Source organism: Bos mutus, chromosome 3, assembly GCF_027580195.1.
Source record: "Bos mutus isolate GX-2022 chromosome 3, NWIPB_WYAK_1.1, whole genome shotgun sequence".
Taxonomy (NCBI): domain Eukaryota; kingdom Metazoa; phylum Chordata; class Mammalia; order Artiodactyla; family Bovidae; genus Bos; species Bos mutus.
The window spans coordinates 18,679,776-18,706,698 of record NC_091619.1 but is presented as its reverse complement, the minus strand read 5'-3'; the positions used below and the strand labels follow the sequence as shown (position 1 = coordinate 18,706,698).

General features: G+C 44.5%; 1 protein-coding gene across 1 annotated transcript in view; it reads right to left on the bottom strand.

Annotated features, from left to right (window-relative positions):
* Window positions 1–26,923, bottom strand: part of TDRD10 (tudor domain containing 10) — a 49,007-nt gene that overhangs the window by 5,872 nt on the left and 16,212 nt on the right. The window contains exons 4-10 of the mRNA XM_005898758.3: window positions 26,021–26,091; window positions 25,222–25,378; window positions 2,898–2,940; window positions 2,285–2,375; window positions 1,766–1,913; window positions 1,384–1,529; window positions 1,005–1,159 (exon numbers count right to left, since the gene is read on the bottom strand). Coding sequence (XP_005898820.2) covers window positions 1,005–1,159; window positions 1,384–1,529; window positions 1,766–1,913; window positions 2,285–2,375; window positions 2,898–2,940; window positions 25,222–25,378; window positions 26,021–26,091 — 811 coding nt within the window. The remainder of the gene's footprint in view (window positions 1–1,004; window positions 1,160–1,383; window positions 1,530–1,765; window positions 1,914–2,284; window positions 2,376–2,897; window positions 2,941–25,221; window positions 25,379–26,020; window positions 26,092–26,923) is intronic.

Sequence of the window (26,923 nt, the reverse complement as noted above, 5' to 3'; positions counted from 1 at the left end):
AACAAAGATCCGTAGTCAAAGCTATGGTCTTTCCACTATGGATGTGAGAGTTGGGCTATAAAGAAAGGTGAATACCGAAGAACTGATGCTTTTGAACTGTGGTCTAGAGAAGACTCTTGCAAGTCCCCTGGACAGCAAGGAGATCAAACCAGTCAGTCCTAAGTGAAGTCAACCTGAATACTCATTGGAAGGACTGATGCTGAAGCTGGAAGCTCCGATACTTTGGCCACCTGAGTTGGTCAATAGGCAACTCATTGGAAAAGACTCTGATGCTGGGAAAGACTGAAGGCAAAAGGAGAAGAGGGTGACAGAGGATGAGACAGTCGGATGTGGCATCACTGACTCAATGGACATGAACTGGGGTGAACTCTGGGAGCTGGCGTGGGACAGGGAGACCTGGCGTGCCACAGTCCATGGGGGTCACAAACAGTCAAACAGGACAACTGAACAGCAGCAGCAAATAACTGAATCCCTTTGCTGTAGACCTGAAACACAATATTGTAAATCAATTATACTTCAGTTAAAAAACATAAAATGATAAACATCACATCAGGGAACAGCCTTGTGTCCACTGCTCTAACCCCTATCATTGGTCTTCAAACACCACTTTTCTTCTACAAAGAATCCCTCTCTGAAGAAATCTTAAGCGAAACTCAATGTACATGAAATAGATGGCAGCTGAGCAGTTCTGGCAGAAGCAAGAGTGGGAGGCCTGCCCTCCCCTCACCCCACCCAGAGAACCCAGCCTTCAGGCAGCACCTGAGGTCCCCTCCCAGATCTTATTGTTCGGAGAGACCAGGTATGAAAACCAAATTCTCCAGAACGCTCGGCAAGGGGCAGATGCTGAAAACTAGGGTGAGACCAGAACAACAGAGCCTAAAGGGAAGGCATCCCAGGGGCCTTGGCTGCCCCTACGCAGAAGCCATTCCCGCTCAGGTGCCCGGAGGAACGCACAGCATCTACCGTCCCCTGGGTCCTCTGGAGGAGGGTGGAGGGCGCCTTACCTTTCTCCAGCATGAAGGGCTGAGTCAGCGGGGGGATGGTCCAGAAGTCATCACTGTCCAGGGTGCGCAGGGACTGCACAGGGATGGTGGCCGATCGGCCAAAATCCACGAACATGACCACCACCCAGGAGTCCACGCGGTCCAGCACCCAGCACCTGGCCAGAGGGAGGGAGAAGAGGTTTGTCCCACCTGGTGCCACACAGAGCAGTCTTCATGGAGAGGGCTGGAAGCTCTGGGCTAGGAAGAGAAAGAGCTTCCTATGCTGTTCCCCGCCTTGGGTGGAGAGGTGATCACAGGAATGATCTTGAGAGAAGCAGCAGCAAAGACATGGGAGTCCGCAGGATGGAGAGGCAAGCCTCCAGCCCTGCCCGGCACACACCTGTTCCAGGCCGGGCCGTAATCGCCCAGGTGGTATTCGGCCAGACCGCGCGTCCCGCGCCGCACCGCTGAGTCCTGCAGGTAGGGCTGCCGCTCCTCCGCCTCGGCCAGGGCGCTGAACAGGGCCTGCATGTTCTGGTGCAGTGTCTGTGGACGGTACAAACGCCGCAGGCCTCGCTGCCTGTCCGTATCACACGTCTGTCTTGGCAGGTATCACCTGTTACATCAGCACCACTGATCCACCCCAAGGGAACCCAAGGTACGAGGTGGGAGAGAGAGTGAGGCCGAACCAGGGATCAAAGTACGGCCCCTGTGGATCCTCACCCCAGGGGGGCCACACGAGGAGGGATCCAAGCCCCAGAGGACCACCAATAAGCCCGTACCTCAGTGATGTGCATGGCCCAGAAGAAGGGGGTCTGAGGGACAGTACTGGTCACCAACAGCCCCACCTCCCCGCTGATGCTGGGGATGGTGGCCAGCCAGCCCAGGTCTCGGAAACATTCCCTTAGGAGCAGCACCAAGAAGGACCCTCTGTGCGAAGGGCAGGGAACAGAGGGAAGGGGGTGAACACAGAACAATCTGACCGCCTGTCCTGGGGATGCTGGGCAGGAGAGTCACCTTGACAAGAGGGCTGTGGCCCTCCCCAGGGTGGGGACAAGACAAGTGCCTCGGACACTCTGATCTCAGGGCATCCAGGGTGGGGAGAGTCCCAGGCCATCACCATACAGAAAAGGAGATGGACTTTGTAAGTCACGGTGGGTCACGGCCTTAGTGCTTGGGTCTGATGCGGGAGTTCTGAAAACTTGATTCCCCACCCTCATACCATCCTTGCCCCCACCCTCTAGGGACCGAGCAGACATTTGCAATTGCCATTTGCTGGTGGCCTCTACACCTCTGCTCACCTCATTTCCATGGGAACTGCAAAGAAGCTTGTCTTGGATTTTTCTGTCTCACAGGGCTCACCAGAAGCTTTAGGAGTGAGCTGTGGACAAGCTGGAAGGCAGAAAGTGGAGTCCTGGAGGCACCAGGGCGGTCTCAGAGGGCTGCCCCCCACCTCTTCCTCAAGAGACCCCAGAGGTAGGATGAGATGGGCGGTGAAGCTACATCCTGCCCGGTCTCAGCCTCTAGACCCTCTAGGGGAGGGTGTGCTGGATGATCTTTCGTCAACAAAGCATCCCAGGGACCTCCCTGGTGGTCCAGTGGCTGGGATTTCACCCGCCACTGCAGGGAGTGCGTTTTCAGCCCCCGGTTAGGGAGCTAGAATCCCACATGCCTCATGGCCAAGGGACCAAACCACAGAACAGAGGCAATGTTGTAACAAATTCAACAAAGACCTTAAAAATGGTCCACATCAAAAAAAAAAATCTTAAAAAAAAAAGAAGGCATCCTAGAGGAATAAAAATATTTTCCACACTGAGGGGTCAATGCGGGACAAAGCTGGAAGGAGGCTGGGAGAGGTAAATCGGGAGCTGCAAAGGCACGTCCTGGGAACAGATGGCAGCTGGGGAATCTCACCAGTGGTTCCAGCAAATCCTTGAGCAGAGGCCTTCTCTGAAATCTAGGGAGAAAGAGAAAAGGCATCACTCAGACATGGCGGTGTTCATCTCACTGTTTACATACTGGGTCTCTCCAAGTGGATTTGGATGAGACCAGCAACAGCCCCTGGACTGACACAGGCTTCAGCTGACTTTGGGGACCCCCCATCCCGCTTTCTCCATTCTCTCAGGGGATCCTGAGCCAAGTAAAGACAGGAGGTTCAGGAGCAGGGAGCGGGGAGGGAGGGCATGCTGCCAGGAACGCTCACCAGGACCTGCAGGCACAGAAGCCCAGCATTGCTTAGCCCCAAGGCCCCTGTGGGCACTTCTCCGGAAAGAGGAGGAGAAAGGGGTAGGGATGGCTACTCTGGTGCAGGTCTGGGTTGAGACAGACTACAGACCTGCAGCCCCCAATCCACACTGGCCTCCCTCTGTCAACTGTCCTGATCTGGAAACCCCCCACCCTGGTTACACCCACAGGTCTGCCTGCCCAGCTACGTTCCTGCTTCCCCCACACCCCCCCCACTGCCAGAGAACACACACAGCCGCTGTTCTCCAGTGGACATGCCACAATCCTTCCATAAGCCCCTAGTGAGTTTCCTTCCTTCCCTCCAATGGATGACACCTCACCCCCTCCGCTCTTCAAACCCTCCACACCTCCCATCCAACACCCATCCTGTGAACTTGCTTCTTCATCAGGAGAAAACTGGAAGCAACTGGAAGCGGGGGACCCCCTCATCCTCTCACCACCCAAACCACCCCCCACCCCGCTCTCTCTGCCCATTACTGTGGCCACCAAGCACCTTCCCACTGTGCTTACAGAGAAAACCCAAAGTCCCCACGTGGGCCCGCCAAGGCCACCACGATCTACCCTCTTTCCACTGACCTCTTCTCTGCCCACTCACCCTTGAGGCATTTGTAGGCAGTCCCTCTGTCTAGCATGTTCGTTCCCTGGTCTTCCCACGGTTGGCTGACTTTACACCCAGATCTCAGCCGCCACTTCCTCACGGAGAGGAACCCTAAGAGCCGTTTCAGTGGCCCCTCTGCTCTCCATCACCTCACCTCATTTTAGTCCTACGTTTGCCTCTTCCTACTGAGACAGGCTGGGCCTGGGACCCTTTGCTGCAGTGCTCGCAACTGGACAAATGTCTCCTCCAACAATAAAATACAAGGAAACTCTAAGGGACTAAAAATAACTGTGTGCGCGTGCAGTCAGGGAGAATCATTGACAACAAGATACGAAAAAGATGGGAAACCCAAACCCAATGCCACTTCTGAAGACTGGGAGCAAAAGCAGGGTGCTGTACCTGCCCCATGCACAAAGGCATGGGCTCACCACCGAAGCCACCTCTCTGGCCTGAGTCCTGGACACGCCCCTGCTCACCCCATGTAAGGACCCAGCTGAGCCCACCTTGGGAACTAGCAAGAAAGCTTGGTGCTTGTTTTCCCTCCTGGTGCTGCTGCAGAGGGGGACCCAGTAAAGCCTTGCCTGAATTTCTTGTCTGGCCTCTAATCAATTTCTACAGATTAAGGAGGCCAAGAACCCTGGTTGGTAATACTATCTGACATTTTCTTTTTCCTCTTTTTTTTTGGGGGGGGAGGGCATTTTCTTATTTATTCACTTTTTTACGGGTTTACTGTATGTGTATTTCCACTGGAATTTAAGCCTGATGTGAACCACAACTCTCTTCTGACAACTACCTTCATGGCCAAGGAAACCTCAGGGAACAGTGTCTGAGACATGTTAAGTAAATATATGTGAGAGAAAGAGACAGAAGGAAAGAGAAAGGAGGAGGGAGGAAGGAGAAATGAACTGGGGCAAATTCTTAATATAAACCTTGGTTTCCTCTTCAATACCATGAATCATACCTGATGTGAGGATCTACTTTGGTCAGCATCTGTTCAGGACACGACACAAAACAGATGCTTGATAAATGGAAGAGAGGTCAAGGGACTTCCCTGATGGTCCAGAGCTTAAGAGTCCACCTGCCAATGCAGGGGACACAGGTTCAGTCCAGGAATATCCCACATGCTGCAGGGCAACGAAGCCCAGGCGACACAGCACCTGAAGCCCGCACACCCCAGAGCCCGTGCTCCGCAACAAGAGAAGCCACCGCAAAGAGAAGCCCCTGGGCCACACCCAGAGAGTAGACCCTGCTTGCCGCAACCGAAAAAAGCCCAAGTACAGCAACGAAGACCCAATGTAGCCAATAAATAAACAGAATTTTAAAACAGAGAGGCTAAAAGTGCAGGTTCTGGAGTAAGACTGGGCTCCAATCTTGGATCGAGAACTTTAAGGATCGAGCTCCTTAACTTTGGCCTGGTTCCTTGGCGTCTCGTCCTGCAGGACAGGAGAGTAGCAGCACCTATTGCTGGGTTTAAACAGGTTCATACAGCAAAGCGATCATTACAGAGCCCGCAGAGTGAGCCCTCCGCGAAGGCGAACTACCACAGTCAACCAAGGGAGCCCAGATAAAATCTCCACGTGAAATCATTCTGCCCCTGCTGTTGCTGCTGCCGCCGCCAAGTTGCTTCAGTCGTGTCCGACTCTGTGTGACCCCACAGACGGAAGCCCACCAGGCTCCCCCGTCCCTGGATTCTCCAGGCAAGAACACTGGAGTGGGTTGCCATTTCCTTCTCCAATGCCTGAAAGGAAAAGTGAAAGTGAAGCCGCTCAGTCATGTGTGACCCTTAGCGACCCCATGGACTGCAGCCTACCAGGCTCCTCCATCCATGGGATGTTCCAGGCAAGAGTACTGGAGTGGGTTGCCATTGCCTTCTGTTAACCTACGACAAAGCAAAGTGAGTGTAAAAACTCTACTCTAGCCAAGCACTGCTGCTGCTGCTGCTAAGTCGCTTTAGTCGTGTCCGACTCTGTGCGACCCCATAGACGGAAGCTGCCTTTTTATTTGAATAGGGCTTTCCAGGTGGCACTAGTGGTAAAGAACTTTCTTGGCAATGCAGGAGACAGATGTTTAAGAGATGCAGGTTCAATACCTGGGTCAGGGAGATCCTTTGGAGAAGGAAATGGCAACCCACTCCAGCAATCTTGTCTGGGAAATGCTCATGGACAGAGCAGCCTGGCGGGCTATGGTCCATAGGGTCACACAGTCGGACACGACTGAAGTGACTTAGCACTTAGCAAGGCAGTTCCATATACCAATCTCAAGAACCAATTATCAGCAGGGGTATCAAGCTAAAAATTACTATTAATACAGAAACACTGAAAACCATTCCAGGTCTAATTATTATTCCCTCATGATTTGAGAGATACAAATATAACAAGCCTATTTTGTCAGTTTGTGAAATTCAGTTTCAGAGGAAAATCTATACAATTCTCATCCAACCACCAGAGCAGACACATCACTCAAAAACAAACGCCACATTTCAGGATATGCATAACACAGAAGTGGCCACCTAGAAGCTGCAGCAACCGAGGCAGCACCTCAGGAACTGCCAAACCAGCCGATTTTAATTAAGTTCTGTTGTTGCCACAAGCACAGTAACTCTACGCCCCGATCAGTCAACAGCTGTTAATGGTCTACTTTGTTCTGGGACACTGCTACCAGCTGGCCAAGCATTCCAAGAGGTGGCCTGCTCCAGAAGCATGCAGGGAAGTCCCAGCAGTGGAAGGGAAGTCATAGGGCACACAAAGGTCCGTGGCCAGAAGGCTTCTGGGGGCTGGGGGCACCGACCTCGTGTGAGACTCAGAATAGCAGTGGCCTCCCTGGGATTGCTCACTGCCACACCCTTGGCCTGCTGCGTCCACCCTGGACCATCACTTTTAAGGTCCTGTCTCTACCTGGGGAACCACACCTGGAGCTCCCTGACAGGCATATCCTAGTGGAAATTTAAAACTTAGAGCTTAACCATCAACTGCTTTCCTGCCACCCAGTACCACCTTGTACTTCTTGCGTTTCTATGTGCTGGGCTCAGAGGGACAAAGAGAATAGACACAGGCCTTGACCTTGGGGAGCTACACCGAGTCACTCCACACATATCTATACAATGCGTTCGTTCTGGACACAGCCATCACAAAGCTCACACTCTGGTGGGGGCAGGAGACAAGAAGTATACAAAGAAGTATAAGGTCGATGGCCATAAGGGCAAAGAAGATTCACAAGGCAAGGAGAGGGACAAGAGGGCAAGCGTGGGTGAGGGCGTGACAGCTGAGCAGAGGCCCGAATGAACTGAGAAGGCAAACCCGCAGGCATCTTGGAGATGAGCCTTCCTGCCGAGGACGCCTGAGGTCCTAAGGTAGGGATGTGCTCACCCTATGACACTGCAGCCGGAGTAACAGGCATTTGCATCTCTTACCTGTACCACCCAAGACACGTCTTCTGCTTCCAGGCCCTTGGAGTCTCTTCCCCAGGGTCCCTTTAAAACCTAAATCTAAGTGAACAGATGAACTAATGGTGGCACATCCATGCAACAGAATACAACTTAGCAATAAAAGGAAGAATTGCTGATGGTGTGACCACATGGATGATTCTCAATAACATTCTGCTGAGTGGAGGAAGCCAGACACAAAGAAGCACGTATGGCACGAGTCCATCCACACCAAACTCTAGAAAAGGATAACTCTCATCTAAACTGATGGAAAGCAGATCAGTCATTGCCTGGGGCCACGAAACAGGGAAAGGGCACAAGAGAATCTTTGGGGTGACTGAAATGGTCTATATTTGACTGTGACGGTAGTAAATTCATCAAACTGTACACCTAAAAGGGGTTCATTTTATGTAATAATTCAATGATACTTCAATAGGTGATTTTTTAGTATAAATTGATTAAATCTGGCTAGGTCATTCTGTGCTCAAACCCTCCAGTGTTCTCACTATTATGTGACTATGTAAATGCCAACTGCTGCTGAATCAAGTTATACACCATGAAAATTTTAAATTTTTAATACTAAAAATGTATTATGATTATTTTTATCCTTATACAACCTTCTCCAGGAATTAACTGCTCCTTCTTTCCCATTTACTTAGATTTCCTTAAATTTCTGGCTAAATCAATAAAACAAAGAGCTGGATCCTTTGAAAGGATTGACAAAATTAATGAACATCCAGTAAGACTGAAAAGAAGACACAAATTGCCAAAATCAGGAACAAAATGGGATATCAATATACACCTCACAGATACCAAAAGGGAATATAAAGGACAACTCTACACATAAATACAAACATGAAGTTTGACAACTTAATACAAAATATACCACTTTCTCAAAAACTATAAACTATCAAAACTCACCCAGTCTGAAATAGTTGATTTGAAGAGCCTCATTAATGTTAAAGAAACTGAACTTATAATTTAAAAAAAAAAAAAAACTCAGGAATTCCCTGGAAGTCCAGGGGTTAGGACTTGGCACTTTCAGTGCCAGGGGCCCAGGTTCAATCTCTGGTTGGGGAACTAAGATCCCACAGCCCCGCCCCCACCCCCCGCCCCAAAAAAAGAAAAGAACAAGGAAACCTCCAAGCTCAGATGGTTTTACTAGAGAATTCTACCAAACATTTAAAGAACAGTTAATGTAGTTCTATACAGTCTTTTCCAAAAGGAGGGAACACTTCCTGATTCATTTTATAGAATGCATTTATACTAGTCTTCAGTTCAGTTGCTCAGTCATGTCCTACTCTTCGCAACCCCATGGACTGCAGCATGCCAGACTAGTATTACCATGATATTAAAACCAAAGATAGTATCACACACACACACAAAAAAAACCCCACAAAAGAACAATATCCTTCATGAAAAATAGATGCAAAAATCCATAACAAAGTATGATCAAATAGAATTTAGCAATATGTAAAAATAATTATACACCATGACCAAGTGGGTTTTAGTCCAGAAATGCAAGGCTGGTTCAATATTTGAAAAATCAGTCAAGGTAATCCATATTAGCCAGGCTAAACAAGAAAAATCACACATTCATATCACTCAATACAGAAAAAAAACATTCAACAAAATTCAACATCTGTTATAGGTTGAATTATTTCTGCCCCCTCAAAAAATATCTGTGGAGCTCCAAAGCTCTAGTACTCAGATTGTGACCTTATTTGGAAACAGGACCTTTATAGACCTAAGAGACGTAAAACGAAGTCACTAGGGCGGGTCCTCACCCAAAACGAGCGTGTCCTTATGGAAAGAGGAAACCTGAACATGGAGCCCGACGCAGATGGAAGCCCACATGAAGACACGTAAGGAGCATGTTACGTGAAACGGAAGACTGGGGTGACGCCTGTAAGCCAAAGAACACCAGGAATTATTGGCAAACCACCCGAAGCTAGGCAGAGGCAAGGAATAACTTCCCCACAGGTTTCAGAGGGACCTTCGCCCTGCTGACACCTTAATTTTGGTCCTCTAGCCTCCAGAACTATGAGACGATCAATTGCTGTTGTCCTAAGCCACCCAGCTTGTGGTACTTTGTGACAGCAATCATAAGAAACTACTATAACAATGACTCATGATTCAAAAAAAAGGAAACTCTCAGAAAAACAGGAATAGAGGACACTTTCTTCAACTTAATAAAGAATATCCATCCAAAAACCTATGATAAAATCATGCTTTATTGTGAAAGACTGAATCTTTTTACCCTAAAAGAACAGGGCAAGGATATCCACACTCACTACTCTACTTCAGCATAGTGCTGGGAATCTAGCCAGTACTAAGAAAAAGAAACAAAGACACACAGATCAGAAAGAAAAAAAAGTAAAATAAAACTGGCCTTATTTGCAAATGACATTATTGTCTACACAGAAAACCCCAAGAAATCTACCAAAAAACCCCCAAATTCCTATCACTAATAAATTCAGCAAAGTAACAGATATAAGGTAAATATAAAAAATTATATTTCTATACACTATCAATGAGCAAGGAGACAGAAACCAAAAATAGTGTCATTTATAATCACTCAAAATTAAATACCTGTGTCAACCTAATATATTAGAACTTGTATGCTGCAAACTATACAATCTGATTAAAGAAATCAAAAAAAAGGTCTGAATCAATGGAAACACATACTGTGTATTTATGTTCATGGACTGGAAGACCCAACATATAATAAAGATATCAATTCTCCTTAAACTAACACATGAGTCTAAAGTGATTGCCATCAAAACTCCAGTCAAGAGGGGTGGAGTAAAGGGAACTCTCCTACACTGTGGATGGGAATATAAATTGGTACAGCCACTGTGGAGGTGGCTTAAAAAACTAAAAATAGAGATATCATATGACCCTGCAATCCCACTCCTGGGCATATATCCAGAGAAAAACATGATACATGCACTCCAAGGTTCACTGCAGCACTGCTTACAACAGCCAAGACATGGGAGCAGCTTAAATGTCCATCAACAGATGAGTGGATAGACACGCGATACACATATACAATGGAATATTACTCAGCCATTAAAAAGAATAAAAATGGCTTTTGCAGCAACATCTCATGCTGGGTGAAGTAAATCAGACAGAGAAGCATAAACATCATCTGACATCCTTTATATGTGCAATCTAAAAAGAAATGATACAACTGAACTTACAAAACAGCAGAAGAGTCACAGATTTAGAGAACAAACGTATGGTTGCTGGCGGGGAAGGGATAGTTAGTTTGGGATGGACATGTACACACGGCTATATTTCAAATGGATAACTAACAAGGACCTACTGTACAGCACATGGAACTCTGCCCAATGTTATACAGCAGCCTGGACTGGAGGGGAGTTTGCGGGGAGAATGAATACATGTATGTGTACGGCTGGGTCCCTTTGCTGTCCACCTGAAACTATCACAACATTGTTAACTGGCTGTACCCCAATACAAAATTAAAAGCTTTAAAAAACAAAAAAAAAACTCCAGTCAAAATTAGTGGAGGTATAGATTATCCTAAAATCTATATACAAAGGCAAAAGAACTAGAACAGCTAAAACAATATTGAAAAACAATAAGTAGAAGCAATCTCCTAATTTCAATACTTCTTATAGCTATAGTAACTGAGACTACATGAGACATTAGACATGCAGATCAATGGAACAAAACTGAGGACCCAGAAATGTGTTGTTGTTGTTCAGTCACTAGTCCTGTCAGACTCTGTGACACCACGGACTGCAGCACACCAGGCTCCTCTGTCCTTCACTAGCTTCCAGAGTTTGCTCAAATTCATGTCCATTGAGTCGGGGCTGCCATCTAACAATCTTCATCCTTTGCTGCCCTCTTCTCCTTTTGCCTTCAATCTTTCCCAGCACAGGGTCTTTTCCAATGAGTTAGCTAATTGCATCAGGTGACCAAAATATGGAAGCCTCAGCTTCAGCATCAATCCTTCCAATGGGTATTCAGGATTGATTTCCTTTAGGATTGACTGGTTTGATCTCCTTGCAGTCCAAAGGACTCTCAAGAGTCTTCTCCAACACCACAGTTCAAAAGCATCAATTCTTCAAAGTTCAGGCTTTTTTATGGTCCAACTCGCATATCCATACATGACCACTGGAAAAACCATAGCTTTGAGTACACAGACCTTTGTCAGCAAAGTGATGTCTCTGCTTTTTAATACACTGTCTAGATCTGTTGTAGCTTTCCTTTCAAGGAGCAAGTGTCTTTTATTTTCATGGCAGCAGTCATCATCCACAGTCATTTGGAGCCCAAGAAAATAAAATCTGTCACTGTTTCCACCTTTTCCCCTTCTATTTGCCATGAAGTGATGGGACTGGATACCATGATCTTAATTTTATGAATGTTGAACTTTAAACCAGGTTTTTCACTCTCCTCTTTCACCCTCTTCAGAGGCTCTTTAGTTCCTCTTTGTTTTCTGCCATTAGAGTGTTATCATCTCCATATATGAGGTTGTCGATATTTCTTCCATCAATCTTGATTCCAGCTTGTGATTCATCCACCCCAGCATTTTGCATGATGTACTTTGCATATAAATTAAATAAACAGAGTGACAATATACAGCCTTGTCATACTCCTTTTCCAATTTTGAACCAGTTGTTCTATGTCCAATTCTGCTGTTTCTTGACTCACATAAACGTTTCTCAGGAGGCAGGTCAGGTGGTCTGGTATTCCCATCTCTTGAAGAATCTTCCACAAATTGTTGTGATCCACATAGTCAAAGGCTTTAGCGTAGTCAATGAAGCAGATGTTTTTCTGGAATTCCCTCGCTTTTTCTATGATCCAATGGATGTTGGCAATTTGATCTCTGATTCCTCTACCTTTTCTAAACCCAGCTTGTACATCTTGAAGTTCTCAGTTCACATACTACTGAAGCCTAGCTTGAAGGATTTAGAGCATAAACGTACTAGTATGCGAAATGAGTGCAATTGTGCAGTAGTTTGAACATTCTTTGGCATTGCCCTTCTTTGGAATAGAATGAAAGCTGACCTTTTCCAGTCCTGTGGCCACTACTGAGCTTTCCAAATTTGCTGGCATACTGAGTCCAGCACTTTAACAGCATCATCCTTTAGGATTTTAAATAGCTCAGCTGAAATTCCATCATCTCCACTAGTTTTATTCATAGTAATGCTTCCTAAGGCCCACTTGACTGGACACTCCAGGATGTCTGGCTCTAGTTCAGTGATCACACCATCGTGGTTATTCAGATCATTAAGACCCTTTTTGTATAGTTCTGTGCATTCTTGCCACCTCTTCTTAATCTCATCTGCTTCTGTTAGGTCCTTACTGTTTCTGTCCTTTATCATCCCTATCCTTGCATGAAATGTTCCCTTGGTATCTCCAATTTTCTTGAAGAGATCTCTAGTCTTTCCCATTCTATTGTCTTCCTCTATTTCTTTGCATTGTTCATTGAAGAAGGCTTTCTTATGTCTCCTTGCTATTTCCTGGAACTCTGCATTCAGTTGGGTATATCTTTCCCTTTCCCCCTTGCCTTTTGCTTGTCTTCTTTTCTCAGCTATTTGTGAAGCCTCCTCAACCACTTTTCTTCTTGCATTCTTTTTCTTTGGGATGGTCTTGATCACTGTCTCTTGTGCAATGCTATGAACCTCTGCCCATTGTTCTTCAGGCACTCTGTCTATCAGATCTAATCCCTCGAAACTATTTCTTGCCTCCACTGTATAATCGTAAGGAATCTGACTTAGGTCATACCTGAATGGTCTAGTGGTTTTCCCTACTTTCTTCAATTTAAGCCTGAATTTTGTAATAAGGAGCTCATGATCTGAGCCACAGTCAGCTCCTGGTCTTGTTTTTGCTGACTGTATAGAGCTTCTTCATCTTCAGCTGCAAAGAATATAATCAGTCTGATTTCACTATTGATCATCTGGTGACGTCCATGTGTAGAGTTATCTCTTGTGTTATGGGAAAAGGGTGTTTGCTATGACCAGCATGTTCTCTTGACACAACTGTTAGCCTTTGTCCTGCTTCATTTTGTACTCCAAGAACAAACTTGCCTATTACTCCAGGTATCTCTTGACTTCTACTTTCGCATTCCAATCCCCTATGATGAAAAGGACATCTTTATTGGTGTTAATTCTAGAAGATGTTGTAGGTCTTCATAGAACCGTTCGGCTTCTTGGGCATTAGTGGCTGAAGGACAGATTTGAATTACCATGACACTGAATGGTTTGCCTTGGAAATGAACTGAGATCATTTAGTTTACTGATTCCTAGCTCCTGCTTGACCATGTCCAACTTACCCTGATACATGGACCTAATGTTAATTCCAGGTTCCTATGCAATATTTTTCTTTACAGCACTGGACTTGACTTTCACCACCAGACACATTCACATTTGAGCGTTATTTCCACTTTGGCTCAGCTGCTTCATTCTTTCTGGAGCTACTAGTAACTGCCCTCTGCTCTTCCCTAATTTCATATTGGACACCTTCTGACCCGGGGAGTTCACCTTTCAGTGTCATATCTTTTTGCCTTTTCATACTGTTCATGGAGTTCTTGAGGCAAGAATCCTGGAGTGGTTTGCCATTCCTCCTCCACTTAACCACAATTTGTCAGGACTCTCCACTATGACCCGTCCATCTTGGGTGGCCCTACATGGCATGGCTCATAGCTTCACTGAGTTATGCAAGTCCCTTTGCCATGACAAGGCTGTGATCCATGAAGGAGGATGAAAAAACAATGGGTCCACATAAATATTCCCAATTTTGATAAAACTGCAAAAGCAATTTAATGGAGGAAATGGTGCTGGAAAAACTGAACATAAGAAAAAAAAAAACTCGACCTAAGTTTCAAAGCATATACAAAAATTAACTCAAAATCAAAAGGGGCTTTACAATGTAAAGCCACATAACTTTTTAAAATAGGATAAAATCTTTGTACCACTTTACATTCCCACCATATGAAGGGTTCTCTACATCCCCTCCAGGATGTCACTTTTTAATTTTAGCCTGATAGATATATAGTGATATCTTCTTATGGTTTTAATTTACATTTTCCTAATGTCAAATAGTCAATCCTCATTCCAGTTCCCAAGAAGGGCAGTACTAAAGAATGTTCAAACCACTGGACAATTGCACTCATCTCCCATGCTAGGAAGGTCATGCTCAAAATCTTACATGCTAGGCCTCAGCATTAAGTGAACCAAGAACTTCCAGACATCTAAGCTTTAGAAAAGGCAGAGGAACCAGATATCAAATTGCCAACATTTGCAGAATCATAGTGAAAGCAAAGGGAATTCCAGAAAAACATCTACCTCTGTTTCATCAACTACACTAAAGCCTTTGACTGTACGGACTATAACAAACTATGGAAAACTCTTAAAGAGATGGGAATACCAGACCATCTTAGCTGCCTCCTGAGAAACCTGTATGCAGGTCAAGAGGCAACAGTTAGAAGCCAGTATGGAACTGACTGGTTCAGGATTGAGAAAGGAGTACAACAAAGCTGTTTGTTGTCATCCTGTTTATTTAACTTATACAGTAAGCACATCATGAGAAATGCCAGGATAGATGAGTTACAAGCTAGAATCAAGATTGGTGGGAGAAACATCAACAAACTCAGATATGTGGATGATACCACTCTAATGGCAGAAATCTGAGAGGAAATAAAGAGCCTCTTGATGAAGGTGAAGGAAGAGAATGAAAAAGACAACTTAAAACTACATATTAAAAAAAACCAAGATCATGGCATCTGGCCCCATTACTTCATGGCAAATAGAAGGAGAAAAGGTGGAAGTAATGACAGAGTTCCTCTTTTTGGGCTCTAAAATCACTGTGGATGGTGACTGCAGCCGTGAAATCAGAAGAGGACTGCTTTTTGGCAGGAAAGCTATGACAAACCTAGACGGTGTGTTGAAAAGCAGAGACATCACTTTGCCGACAAAGGCCCTTACAGCCAAGGCTGTGGTCTTTCCAGTGGTCATATACAGTTGTGAGAGCTGGACCGTGAAGAGACAGAGCACTGAAGAATTGATGCCTGTGCTGCTGTGCTGCTAGAGAAGATTCTTTGAGAATCCCTTTGACAGCAAAGAGATCAAACCAGTCAATCTTATAGGAAATCAACCATGAATACTCATTAGAAGGACTAATGTTAAAGCTGAAGCTCCAATATTTTGGTCACCTGATGCAAAGAGCCAACTCACTGGAAAAAACCCTGATACTGGGAAAGATTGAGGGCAGAGGAGAAGAGGGCAACAGAGGACCAGATGTTTGGATGGCATGACTGACTCAATGGATATGAGTTTGAGCAAACTCTGGGAGATGGTGAGGAACAAGGAGGCCTGGTGTGCTGCAGTCCATGGAGTCTCCGAGTCGGACATGACTGGGAGACTGAACAACAACAATACTAATGATGTTGAACATCTTTGCTTGGGCTAGGGCTGGCCAAAAAGCTCTTAGACCTGACAACAAAAGCATCATTCATAAAAGGAAAAATAAATAAACTGGACTTCACTGAAATTTAAAACCTTTGTTCTACAAAAAATCCTATTAGGAAGATGAAAAAAAATGAGCTACAGAGTAGGAGAAAACATTTGCAAATCATGTATCCAACAAAGGAGTAGTATCTAAAATACATAAAGAACTCTCAAACTTCAATGGCAAAAAAACCCCCAAACAATCCAATTAGAAAATGGGCAATAAAAAGAAAGATATTTCAACAAAGGTGATATACTAATAGTAAATAAGCACATGAAAAGGTCTTCAATAGCATTAGCATCAGGGAAATGCAAATTAAAACTGTAATAAGATATCACAAATATACCTACCAGAGTGGCTAAACTTTAAACGTGACATCCTGGAGGGTGTCTGAGAACCCTTCATACATTCACAGTGAAATGTAAAATGATACAGTCACTGAAAACCGTTTGGCTGTTTCTTAAGAAAGGAAGCATGTAATGACCATACTATTCAGCAATTTTAATTTGGGGCATTTATCCCAGAGAAACACACAAACTCTATACATGAAGATCTATAGCAAATTTTATTTGTAATAGTCAAAAACTAGCAACAATGTAGATATCCTTCAATGGGTAAATGGTTAAGCAAACTTTGTACATCCACACCATAGACTACCACTCAGCAGGAATAAACTGTTAGTATACGCAACAGCCCCTGGATGATCTCCAAAAATTATGTTGACAGAAAAAAGCCAATCCCAAAAGGTCACATACAATGTTTTTCCATTCACATAACATTCCCGAAACTGAAGAAATAGAGAACAGACTAGTTGTTCCAGGGACTAAGGTGGAGGTGGGGATGGGAGGGAGGTGGGTGCGGCTATAACAGGAAGGATGCTTGGGGTAGTGATGGAAACGTTCTGTACCTTGACTGTATCAGTGTCAATATCCCGTTGTGAGATTGTTTTGTAAGATGTTACCATTGTGGGAACTGTGTAAAGGGTACAGGGAATCTAGGTACTGTTTCTTACAATTAACTCCATGTGAATCTACGATTACCTCAAAAAGAAAAGTTTAATTGAAAGAAAAATTCTTATCTCACCAGCGGCATAAAAGCAGACAGCCACTGGCCAAAGTCTGATGACCCCTTTCCTGGTCAGTTATATTACTGCAAGTATCTTCTTCCAGTTTTTTGGATTGAATTTATCTTCCTTTGTATTATCTTTCAAAGAAGCTAAAGTTCATAATTTTAATTTATCACTCCTCTTTTTTTCTGTATGCCTTAACAAGTCTTATTCTACTCTGAGGTTATAAAGAGATTCTTCTATACTTTTTCCTAAAAGTTTTAAAGCTTTGGTTTTCACATGTAAGTATGGTTCATCTAGAGTTTATTTTTGTGTATGAGGTAAGGCATGGATATAATTTCATATTTTTCCATATAAAAAAGCAATTGTCCAGATTCAATAACTGAAGTGGTCTGTCCTTTCACCAGAGATGTACAACTCTACAAGAATAGTCATCAGATCAGATCAGATCAGTCGCTCAGTCGTGTCCGACTCCTTGCAACCCCATGAATCGCAGCACGCCAGGCCTCCCTGTCCATCACCAACTCCCGGAGTTCACTGAGACTCACGTCCATCGAGTCAGTGATGCCATCCAGCCATTTCATCCTCTGTCGTCCCCTTCTCCTCCTGCCCCCAATCCCTCCCAGCATCAGAGGCTTTTCCAATGAGTCAACTCTTTGCATGAGGTGGCCAAAGTACTGGAGTTTCAGCTTTAGCATCATTCCTTCCAAAGAAATCCCAGGGTGGATCTCCTTCAGAATGGACTGGTTGGATCTCCTTGCAGTCCAAGAGACTCTCAAGAGTCTTCTCCAACACCACAGTTCAAAAGCATCAATTCTTCGGTGCTCAGCCTTCTTCAGAGTCCAACTCTCACATCCACACATGACCACAGGAAAAACCATAGCCTTGACTAGACGGACCTTTGTTGACAAAGTAATGTCTCTGCTTTTGAATATACTATCTACGTTGGTCATAACTTTCCTTCCAAGGAGTAAGCGTCTTTTAATTTCATGGCTGCAGTCACCATCTGCAGTGATTTTGGAGCCCAGAAAAATAAAGTCTGACACTGTTTCCACTGTTTCCCCATCTATTTCCCATGAAGTGTGGGACCAGATGCCATGATCTGCGTTTTCTGAATGTTGAGCTTTAAGCCAACTTTTTCACTCTCCACTTTCACTTTCATCAAAAGGCTTTTGAGTTCCTCTTCACTTTCTGCCATAAGGGTGGTGTCATCTGCATATCTGAGGTTATTGATATTTCTCCCGGCAATCTTGATTCCAGCTTGTGCTTCTTCCAGTCCAGCATTTCTCATGATGTACTCTGCATAGAAGTTAAATAAACAGGGTGACAATATACAGCCTTGACGAACTCCTTTTCTTATTTGGAACCAGTCTGTTGTTCCATGTCCAGTTCTAACTGTTGCTTCCTGACCTGCATACAAATTTCTCAAAAGGCAGATCAGGTGGTCTGGTATTCCCATCTCTTTCAGAATTTTCCACAGTTGATTGTGATCCACACAGTCAAAGGCTTTGGCATAGTCAGTAAAGCAGAACTAGATGTTTTTCTGGACCTCTCTTGCTTTTTCTATGATCCAGCGGATGTTGGCAATTTGATCTCTGGTTCCTCTGCCTTTTCTAAAACCAGCTTGAACATCAGGAAGTTCACGGTTCACATATTGCTGAAGCCTGGCTTGGAGAATTTTGAGCATTACTTTACTAGCGTGTGAGATGAGTGCAATTGTGCGGTAGTTTGAGCATTCTTTGGCATTGCCTTTCTTTGGGATTGGAATGAAAACTGACCTTTTCCAGTCCTGTGGCCACTGCTGAGTTTTCCAAATTTGCTGGCATATTGAGTGGAGCACTTTCACAGCATCATCTTTCAGGATTTGGAATAGCTCAACAGGAATTCCATCACCTCCACTAGCTTTGTTCGTAGTGACGCTTTAGTTTCTCCATTTGCAAGAGCCTCTTTTGGGGGTCTCTCTATTGTATTTTATTAGTCTTAAATATTCATAGGCTTTTAAACTTCCACATAAATTTTAGAATTAGCCTGTTCCATTCCTGGGAAAACCTGTGGGAATTTTTATTGAAATTATGCAGAATCAACAGATTAATTTGGGGAGAACGACTCTTAAATAACTCTTTTTCTATCTTCCTATCCACGAACATCAAACTTTTACCATTTTAGACTTCCTTAAAGACTTTCAATAAAACTAGCTTATTTCCCCCATAGGCCATGCTCACCTTTCACTGGATTCATTTCTATGTACCTTAATTTTTTTAATTGATCTTATGAATGTTATATTAAAAATTATTTTGTTGTTTATTCATGGAAACATAAATAAAACTGATTTATATATATCTGATATATATCCAACTACCTTATTAAAATGTTATTTCTAATAATTTATGAATTATTTAAGTTTTTCTATGTAAAGAAACATCATCTTTAAATAATGGGCTTTGTTTCTCCTATCCCAGTATTTATGCCTTTAACTTATTTTCCTTACCTTACTAGATAAAAGTATATCCTTGTCTTGTTCCTATTTTTAATGAGAAAGCTTATAATGTTTTTCTATTTAAATATTATTTTCTGTAGAGTTTTAGAAGATAGCCTTTATCAGGTTAAGAATAACTTTTCACTTCGAGCTGCTAAAAATTTTTATTTTTAAATCATATATTAGTGCTGAATTTTAGCAAATGCTTTTGCTGTGTCTAAAGTGATCATATGGTTTTCATTCTTTAATCTGTTAATGTAGTGAAAGAGTTATTGTTTTATTTTTCTTTTTTTCCTGGCCTTACCATAAGGCTGGCTTGTGGGATCTCAATTCCCTGACCAGAGTATGAACCCAGAATCAAAACCCAGAATTCTAACCACTAGGAAATCATGGAACTCCAGATTTATCATTTTTTTAATGTTAAATTTTTGTATTTTTGGAAAAAATCCAACTGCCATTACAATCTTCATCAGCCAATATTGACTTCATTTGGCCAATATTTTGTTTAGAAACATCGCATGTGTATTCCTGTGAGAGAAGCCAGCCTGCAATTTCTCTCTCTCATAATCTCCTGCCTGATTTATTATCAGGGTTATACTGGCCTCAAAGAATGAACTAACAAGTATCTCTTTTATTCCTTAGAAGAATTTATATAATATCAGAATTTTCCGTTCCTTGAAAATTCAGTAAATTTGCCTATAAAACAATCAGAGCTTGGTGTTTTCTTCACAAGACGATTCTAAACATTGATTCAACTGCTTTACAGATATAGGACTAGCAGGTTCTTATATTAGTTTTGAAAATGATATACTTTAAAAAACAGGTCCATTTCTTCTAAGTTTTCAAATTTATTAGCTTATATTTTAATATCAGCTACATCTATAGTTATGATCTCTTTTTTAATACTAATGTTTATTCCCTTTTCTCTTTTCTAATGAATCATTCCAAAAGTTTTTCTCATTAATCTCTTTAAAGAATCAAATTTTGACTTTATTGATCTCTTCTATTGAAGCTTTGTTTTTTACGCTTGTTTCCCCTCCAGTTTTACGGAAATATAACTGACAGATAACTACAGCTTTGTTTACAAAATTAAAAATTCTTTTATGAAAGGGAAACAAGAAGTGCTATTTTTATTTATTTATGGCTGCACTGTGCCTCAGTTGCTACACAGGTTTTCTTTCTGCTTGGGGCGAGGGGAGGCCACTCTCCTTGCTGTGCTCACTGCGGTGGCCTCTCTTGCCGCACACACAGCTCAGGCTCTAGATGCGTTGGCTTCAGCAGCCGCGCCACGCGGGCTCTACAATGTGGGCTCAGTTGTGGCCCACGAGCTTAGCTGCCCTGTGGCACGTGGGATCTTCCTCGAGCAGGGATAGAACCCATGTCCCCTGCATTGCCAGGCCGATTCTTAACCAACGGACCACCAGGGAAGTCCACAAAATTTTTAAATTTTAAAAAACTTTGTTTTAAAATTTTTGCTGGGACTCCCTGGTGGTCCAGTGGTTAAGACTCCGTACTCCCAATGCAAAAGGCCAGGGTTCGATCCCTCTCAGGGAACTAGAGCCCACATGCCACAATTAAAGATCCTGCATGCCTCCACTAAGACCTGGTACATTCAAATAAATAGATATTTTTTAAAAAAATTTTGTCTGTTCCTTATTTGGGTTTATTTTTACTTTTTACCTACTTTAATCAACTGTAAGCTCATTTATTTTCACCATGGCTTCTTTGCTCGTTTAAGCATTCAATATTACATACTTCCCCATAAGTATTGCTTTTGCTGCATTCAACTTCTTTATTTTTTTGGTTGTACTGGGTCTTCTTGCTGCGCACAGGCTTCCTCACGTTGCAGTGAGCGGCGGCTACTCTTTGCTGCAGTGAGCAGGCTTCTCGTTGCGGTGGCTTCTCTTGTTACGGAGCACAGGCTCTAGGTGCATGGGCTGCAGTACCTGCAGCACATGGGCTCAACAGTTGTAGCACGTGGGCTCTAGAGCACATATATCCCACAGCTTTTGATAAGAAAAAATTTTCCTTATTGTTCAGTTCTAAGTACTTTCTCAAAAAAAATTTTTGGCTGAGCTGTGTGGCATGCAGGATCTTAGTTCCCCGACAAGGCACTGAACTCATGCCCTCCATAATGGAAGCCTGAAGTCTTAACGACTGGACCACCAGGGAAGACCTCTTAAGTATTTTTAAATTTCTCTTATAATTTCTTCTTTGACCTACACGTTATTTACTTAGGAATATGTTTTTAAATTCCCAAAAGCATGGAGATTAGTGTTCATCTTTTGGTTACTTATTTCTAATGCAAAAGCACCAGAAATGGTCCTGAGAAATGATATTCATCCCAAAAGGAAAAAGGTGAGCCTCTAAACACTCTTTTCTAGTACCTAGTTCTGGCATGACAGTACTTACCCGTCCCAAACAACCATAAAACTGGACAAAATACACAAATTAACTGTTTCTGGTACACACTAATGAGAGTGAATAGCAGAGTGCAATTTGCCTGAGAAAAGGAAAGCACAGGTCAGGAGCCCACACTGACTCTGGCCCCTTGCCGGGGACATTTTCCCAATTCACAGCCAAGGCAAGCAGAGCCTCGGCAGTCAGTGGCAGTCCCCCTGAGCCGAAGAAACACACAGAAGAAGTTTGGTGCCGGGAATTTATGAGATGGGGTACCACTGAGAAAGGAGTAGAGAAAAGCCCCAGAAGTCTAGGAGCTAACCCCAGGTCCTTGGTTAAATTCTAAGCTGCCCATATGCAGGGTAGGTCCTGGGAGGCCTTGGAGAGAAGAGCTGTTGTAGAAGGTAGAGAGTGAGCTAAGAGAGGAATACAGGTATCAGTACAATGCTGGGAAGATAACGGAGTTCCAGCCCAGCCGGAGTGGAGCATGCTAAGTACCCTGACACCCTCAGCCTACAAGGTTGGATCTTAGGAAAAGGATTTTGCCTAAGAACAAAGGCTCAAACTGAAGCATACCAGTCCCCAAAAAAGAAAACCAACTTTAATAAGATCGAAAGACCACCTCGTGATTTCATTTTTGCTAGGAAAAAAGTCAACACTATTTAGAGAACATAATATAAAGTCTCTGTAATACAACATCCACAGTATCCAACAAACAGAAAAAAAATTACTGTAAGAAGCCTTTACTCTTAAACAAGGAGGTAAATGTCAACAAAAGCAGACCCACAAATGACCCAGGTGTTGGAATTAGCAGAAAATTATTTTATAACTATAATAAGTATATTAAAGAACCTGGAAGAAAAGATAAACAAAATAGGTGAAAAGATGAAAGAGTTCAGGAACGTCCCTGGTGATCCAGTGGTTGAGACTCCAAGCTTCCACTTCGGGGCACTGATTTGATCCCTGGTTGGAGAACGAAGGGGGCTTCCCAGGTGGCACTAGTGGTAAAGAACCTGCTTGCCAATGCAGGAGATGTACGAGACGTGGGTTCAGTCCCTGGGTTGGGAAGATGCCCTGGAGTAGGAGATGGCAACCCACTCCAGTATTCTTGCCTGGAGAATCCTATGGACAGAGGAGCCTGGGAGGCTACAGTCCAAGGGTCGCAAAAAGTCAGACACGACTGAAGCGACTCAGCACTCAAGCACGCACGTGTGGAACGAAGACGCCACATGCCTCAAGGCCCAGCCAAAAAAAAAAGGAAAAGTTCAGCTGAGGAATGGGGGGTAAGAACTAAATGGAAGTTGAAAACTACACTATCCAAAATGAAAAATGCATTAGATGGGCTTAATAGCAGATCGGACGTAACAACAGAAAAGGTTAGAGATTTCCAAGACAGGTCAGTTTGAAGAAGTGGGCAAGCTGTGACCATACCTATAACTGAGAGCCGTGAGCAAGGTGGTGTGAATTATTTTCAGCAGTTCAGAGAGGTTGAGAGCTGAGTTCAACTAGGAGAGGAGTTGTGCAAGATATGACTTAGTGAGCTAAGGGAATTAAGGTAATCTGAATGAAGGCAGCTATGGTTCTGGAATCTAAGCTAAGAAGGGAAGTGAGAGACAAGAGTGTTGAAAAGTGAAGAAGTGGCAGGGGCAGTGTTTTGAGTCCCAGTGTGCCCGATTGTTAGACTGGGGGTTTCAGAGCCTTGCTACTCAAAAAGTGGTCCCAGGACTAGGGGTGCCAGTCCAGTTGGCACTTGTGGCATGGTGCCACAATTCTCAGGCCCCACCCATATGCACTCAATCAGCATCTCTGCAGGTAGCGCTCAGCAAGCTGTTTAACAAGCTCAGCGGTGACTCTGATGCTGCTAAAGCTTGAGAACTGCTCTTCTAGAGTAAGAGAGCTGCAGAGAAGTGGTGAGGGGCAGCGTGGGATGCTCCAAATGGATATTTTGGAGATGTTCAATTATGAGCCATGACAAGGTCTGAGATATAATTCAGGGAACAGGAAACTGTGACCGAGTGAAAGGAAAGATCACTGAAGATAAATGGTCTGGGAAATAAGGGGTCAGACTCTTAAGATAGATCATCCACAGGACGCAATCTGAATGTCAGTAAGAGAGAAAGACGGTGAGTCAAACGCTAAAGTTATCAATGAATAACAGGGCATAACAGAATGCCAGGTGACTGCAACCAAGAAGGTCAGTACGTGGCGTAATCTGACAGCCTGCCCTTCCAAGAGAGAGGGTTTAAAGACAAAGGAAGAAAAACAGTTTGGAACTAGCAAAGGGAGCCACCTCTGGCACTCTTACTGTTGGAGATTCTAACCCACCTCTCAACTCCCATCTCCAACTTCTCTAGCCTTGGCTGACCTTGTTAATTGCCTACCAAAAGGCATTCTCTCTTCCCTTGCTGACAGATTCCCAAGTTTAGCAACAGTGTGCCTATTTTAAAAGCTACATTTTCCAGCCTCCTTTGCACTGAAGGTCACCAGTTGCAGCTCTCCCTGACAAAATGTAAGCAAAATTGTGATAGGGCTCCTGAAAATGTGCCTTTTATGAGAACACAGGCTCTGGACCCTCTGCTTCTCCCCCTCTTCCCACCTGGAACCCTGGTTAGCATCATGGAGTTCCCATATCACCCTCGGACCCCCTACTTTCTGAACTCTTCTACAGCAAAGAAAAGCAAATAGCTTTGCTTCTGGTTCACCTTCACCTACATAGAGCCTGCTTCATTGGAGGGAAGCTCCTGGAGGTTAGTCATGGGCCTTCTCTATCAACAAAGGAAGCCCCCACCAGGCACTGCCCCACCATTAACTCTCGTGTTCCCAGACCTCATACCTGTTTCCCTGCCAGGAAGGATCAGGTTTTACTCACTTTTGTCTTCCTTACCTTCCACACCAGCAGCCAGAACAAGGCTATGCAAACAACAGATACAACTGTTTGCTGCGTTAAACAAGTAAAAACCTCAATTTCAGTAACCCAGGTGGAAAAAGCCCTGACTGAATTGCCTAATAACCCTTTTTGTCCTTGCCAAGAATACAGCCTTCCTTTCATTTCAAAGTTCCAGGTTTTCTATACCAACCTTGCTCCTGACTGTTAAAGTCGTAAAGTTTCCTAATTTCATCCCAGCCCCTGTGTTGTCCACTATTTAAGATGGGACAGAAAGAGAGAACAGAAAGCAGAGTCATCTAAGCTCTGAAGAGTGACCACAGATGGGCTTCCCTGGTGGCTTAGTGGTAAAGAATCAGCCTGTCAATGCAGGAGACACAGGTTTGATCCCTGGTCCGGGAAGATCCCACGTGCCATAAGTACTGAGCTTGTCTTCTAGAGCTTGAAAGTAACAACAACTGAGCCCACATGTGGCCTAGACCCCATGCCACACAACAAGAGAAGCCCCTGCAATGACAAGCCCATGCACTGCAACTAGAGACTAGCCCCTGCTTGTCGCAACTACAGAAAAGCCCGTGTAGCAACGAAGACCCAGCACAGCCAAAACTAAACAAATTAAAAAAAAAAGTGACCACAGAGCAACCCTGAGAGTAGAGAGGCCAGGCACCTACCAGAAGCTCCTGGGGCCGCTCAGTCACATCAGGGGTCCTCTTGGGAGACCTGTTATTGGAATTCACGTACAGTTTTCGCTTGTGGAAGAGCTTCCCATTCAGTGCCTGGATCGCAAGTGCCACTTTCTGCGTAGAGCCCAGATCTACGAATGCGAAGCTGCAAAGGAAGGAGAGGGCAGCTCTGAGCCCAGCTCAAACAGAGCCGCAGGGGGGTGCCGAGCCGAGGAATGGTCTCCTTTTCCCTCTGAGGGGACAGGAGAGAGGCTGGGCCACTTCTACCACACAGGGAGGCCACCAGGACACCCAGGTTTGGGCTGGGCAGTGGGGGAGCTGGTCCTGGGGTTCCTGGGGACTGGGAGACATGCGCTGACCCTTTCACCATATACCATAGGGCATGGCTCTGGATTTCCTTCATACTGCTCCCCACAGAAGTTCAAAGTCCTTTTACTGCCTTGAACATAAGAAAGGAAAATATGAGTAGGTCCCAGATTTCAGGGGCAACCAAGGCTGCGGGAGATTCACTAACTTGCTTCGAGTCAGAAAACAGAGAAAGGACAAGACCAAAAGTAAACCCAGGGCTCTGGACTTCTAACCCAAGGTTGTATGGATAAGGTAGTATTAGCTGCCGAGTCGGAGGGTTAAATGTGGAAAAGGGGTTTCCCAAACGTCCCTCTGCCAAGTCACAGTGGGCGTGGCTTTGCGAGTTGTTGAGCTTGTCTGCAACATCAGTGCATCAGCAAAATGGACAAAGAGGAAAGGAGTTGCTTCCCAAAGAAAACAAAGGAAGAACAGTCATTACCATCTGCAGCCATTCTGGACTCTGTGGACATGGAGAGGGCTGAAGTCCTTCAGAAGGCACCGAATCTCCTCCTGCAACGGCCGGGTTTAAAAGCGATACAGAGACCTGAAGACGAAACTGACAGCTGGCTCTCAAGGGTGCAGATCCCCAGCCAGCTAGGCCGTTATCAGCTGAACAAAGACTTAAGGAGAACCAATGATGTGCTGAGTGTGCCAGGCTCTGTGCTCAGCGATGCAAATACAGAGGCAAGAAGGCTGTAAGCGCTGCCTTCGACTGCAGTTCAACAGACATGTGGGGCCCTGACAAGACCATCAAGCAAACAGGTCATTTTACCAGAGGGTATGAAATTCCACGAGGAAGTACAGAGGCCTCCGGGAAAACAGTCTGGGTATCTAACCCAAATTTGGAGAGAAAAGAAGTGCTCAGGGTGGGCTCCCAGGTGGAAGTGACTTTCAATTTATTAGGAATCTCTAGGCTATCTCCCTTTCATCGCTACCTAGGCGGGAAGGCATTTTTAATTGAGTCTGCTGACTCAGTCCTGTATTCATGGCAACTTCCCTTCGTTTCTTTCCTGACACGTCCGACAGCAAACATGAGCTACCCACAAGCCTTATGCCAAGTGTTACAGGAGATATGAATTTGAACTTGACATAAGTCTTGGACTCAAGGAGCTTAGAGTTCATAAATGCATGATCTCTGTTTAACGGATGGGGCAGAGTGACGTCTAAGTCAAGTCCAGAGGGGCTGCGCATGGAGGGAGCACACTCTTCTCTGGTCAGCTGCTGATCGAGCTGTCTGCCATGCCTGCTCCATAAGGCTCCCCACCCCTACCAACCACCCCAACTTTCCTCACTGCAGCCAGGCCTCTACCGCCTGGGGACACGATCCCCTCCCCTGGACATC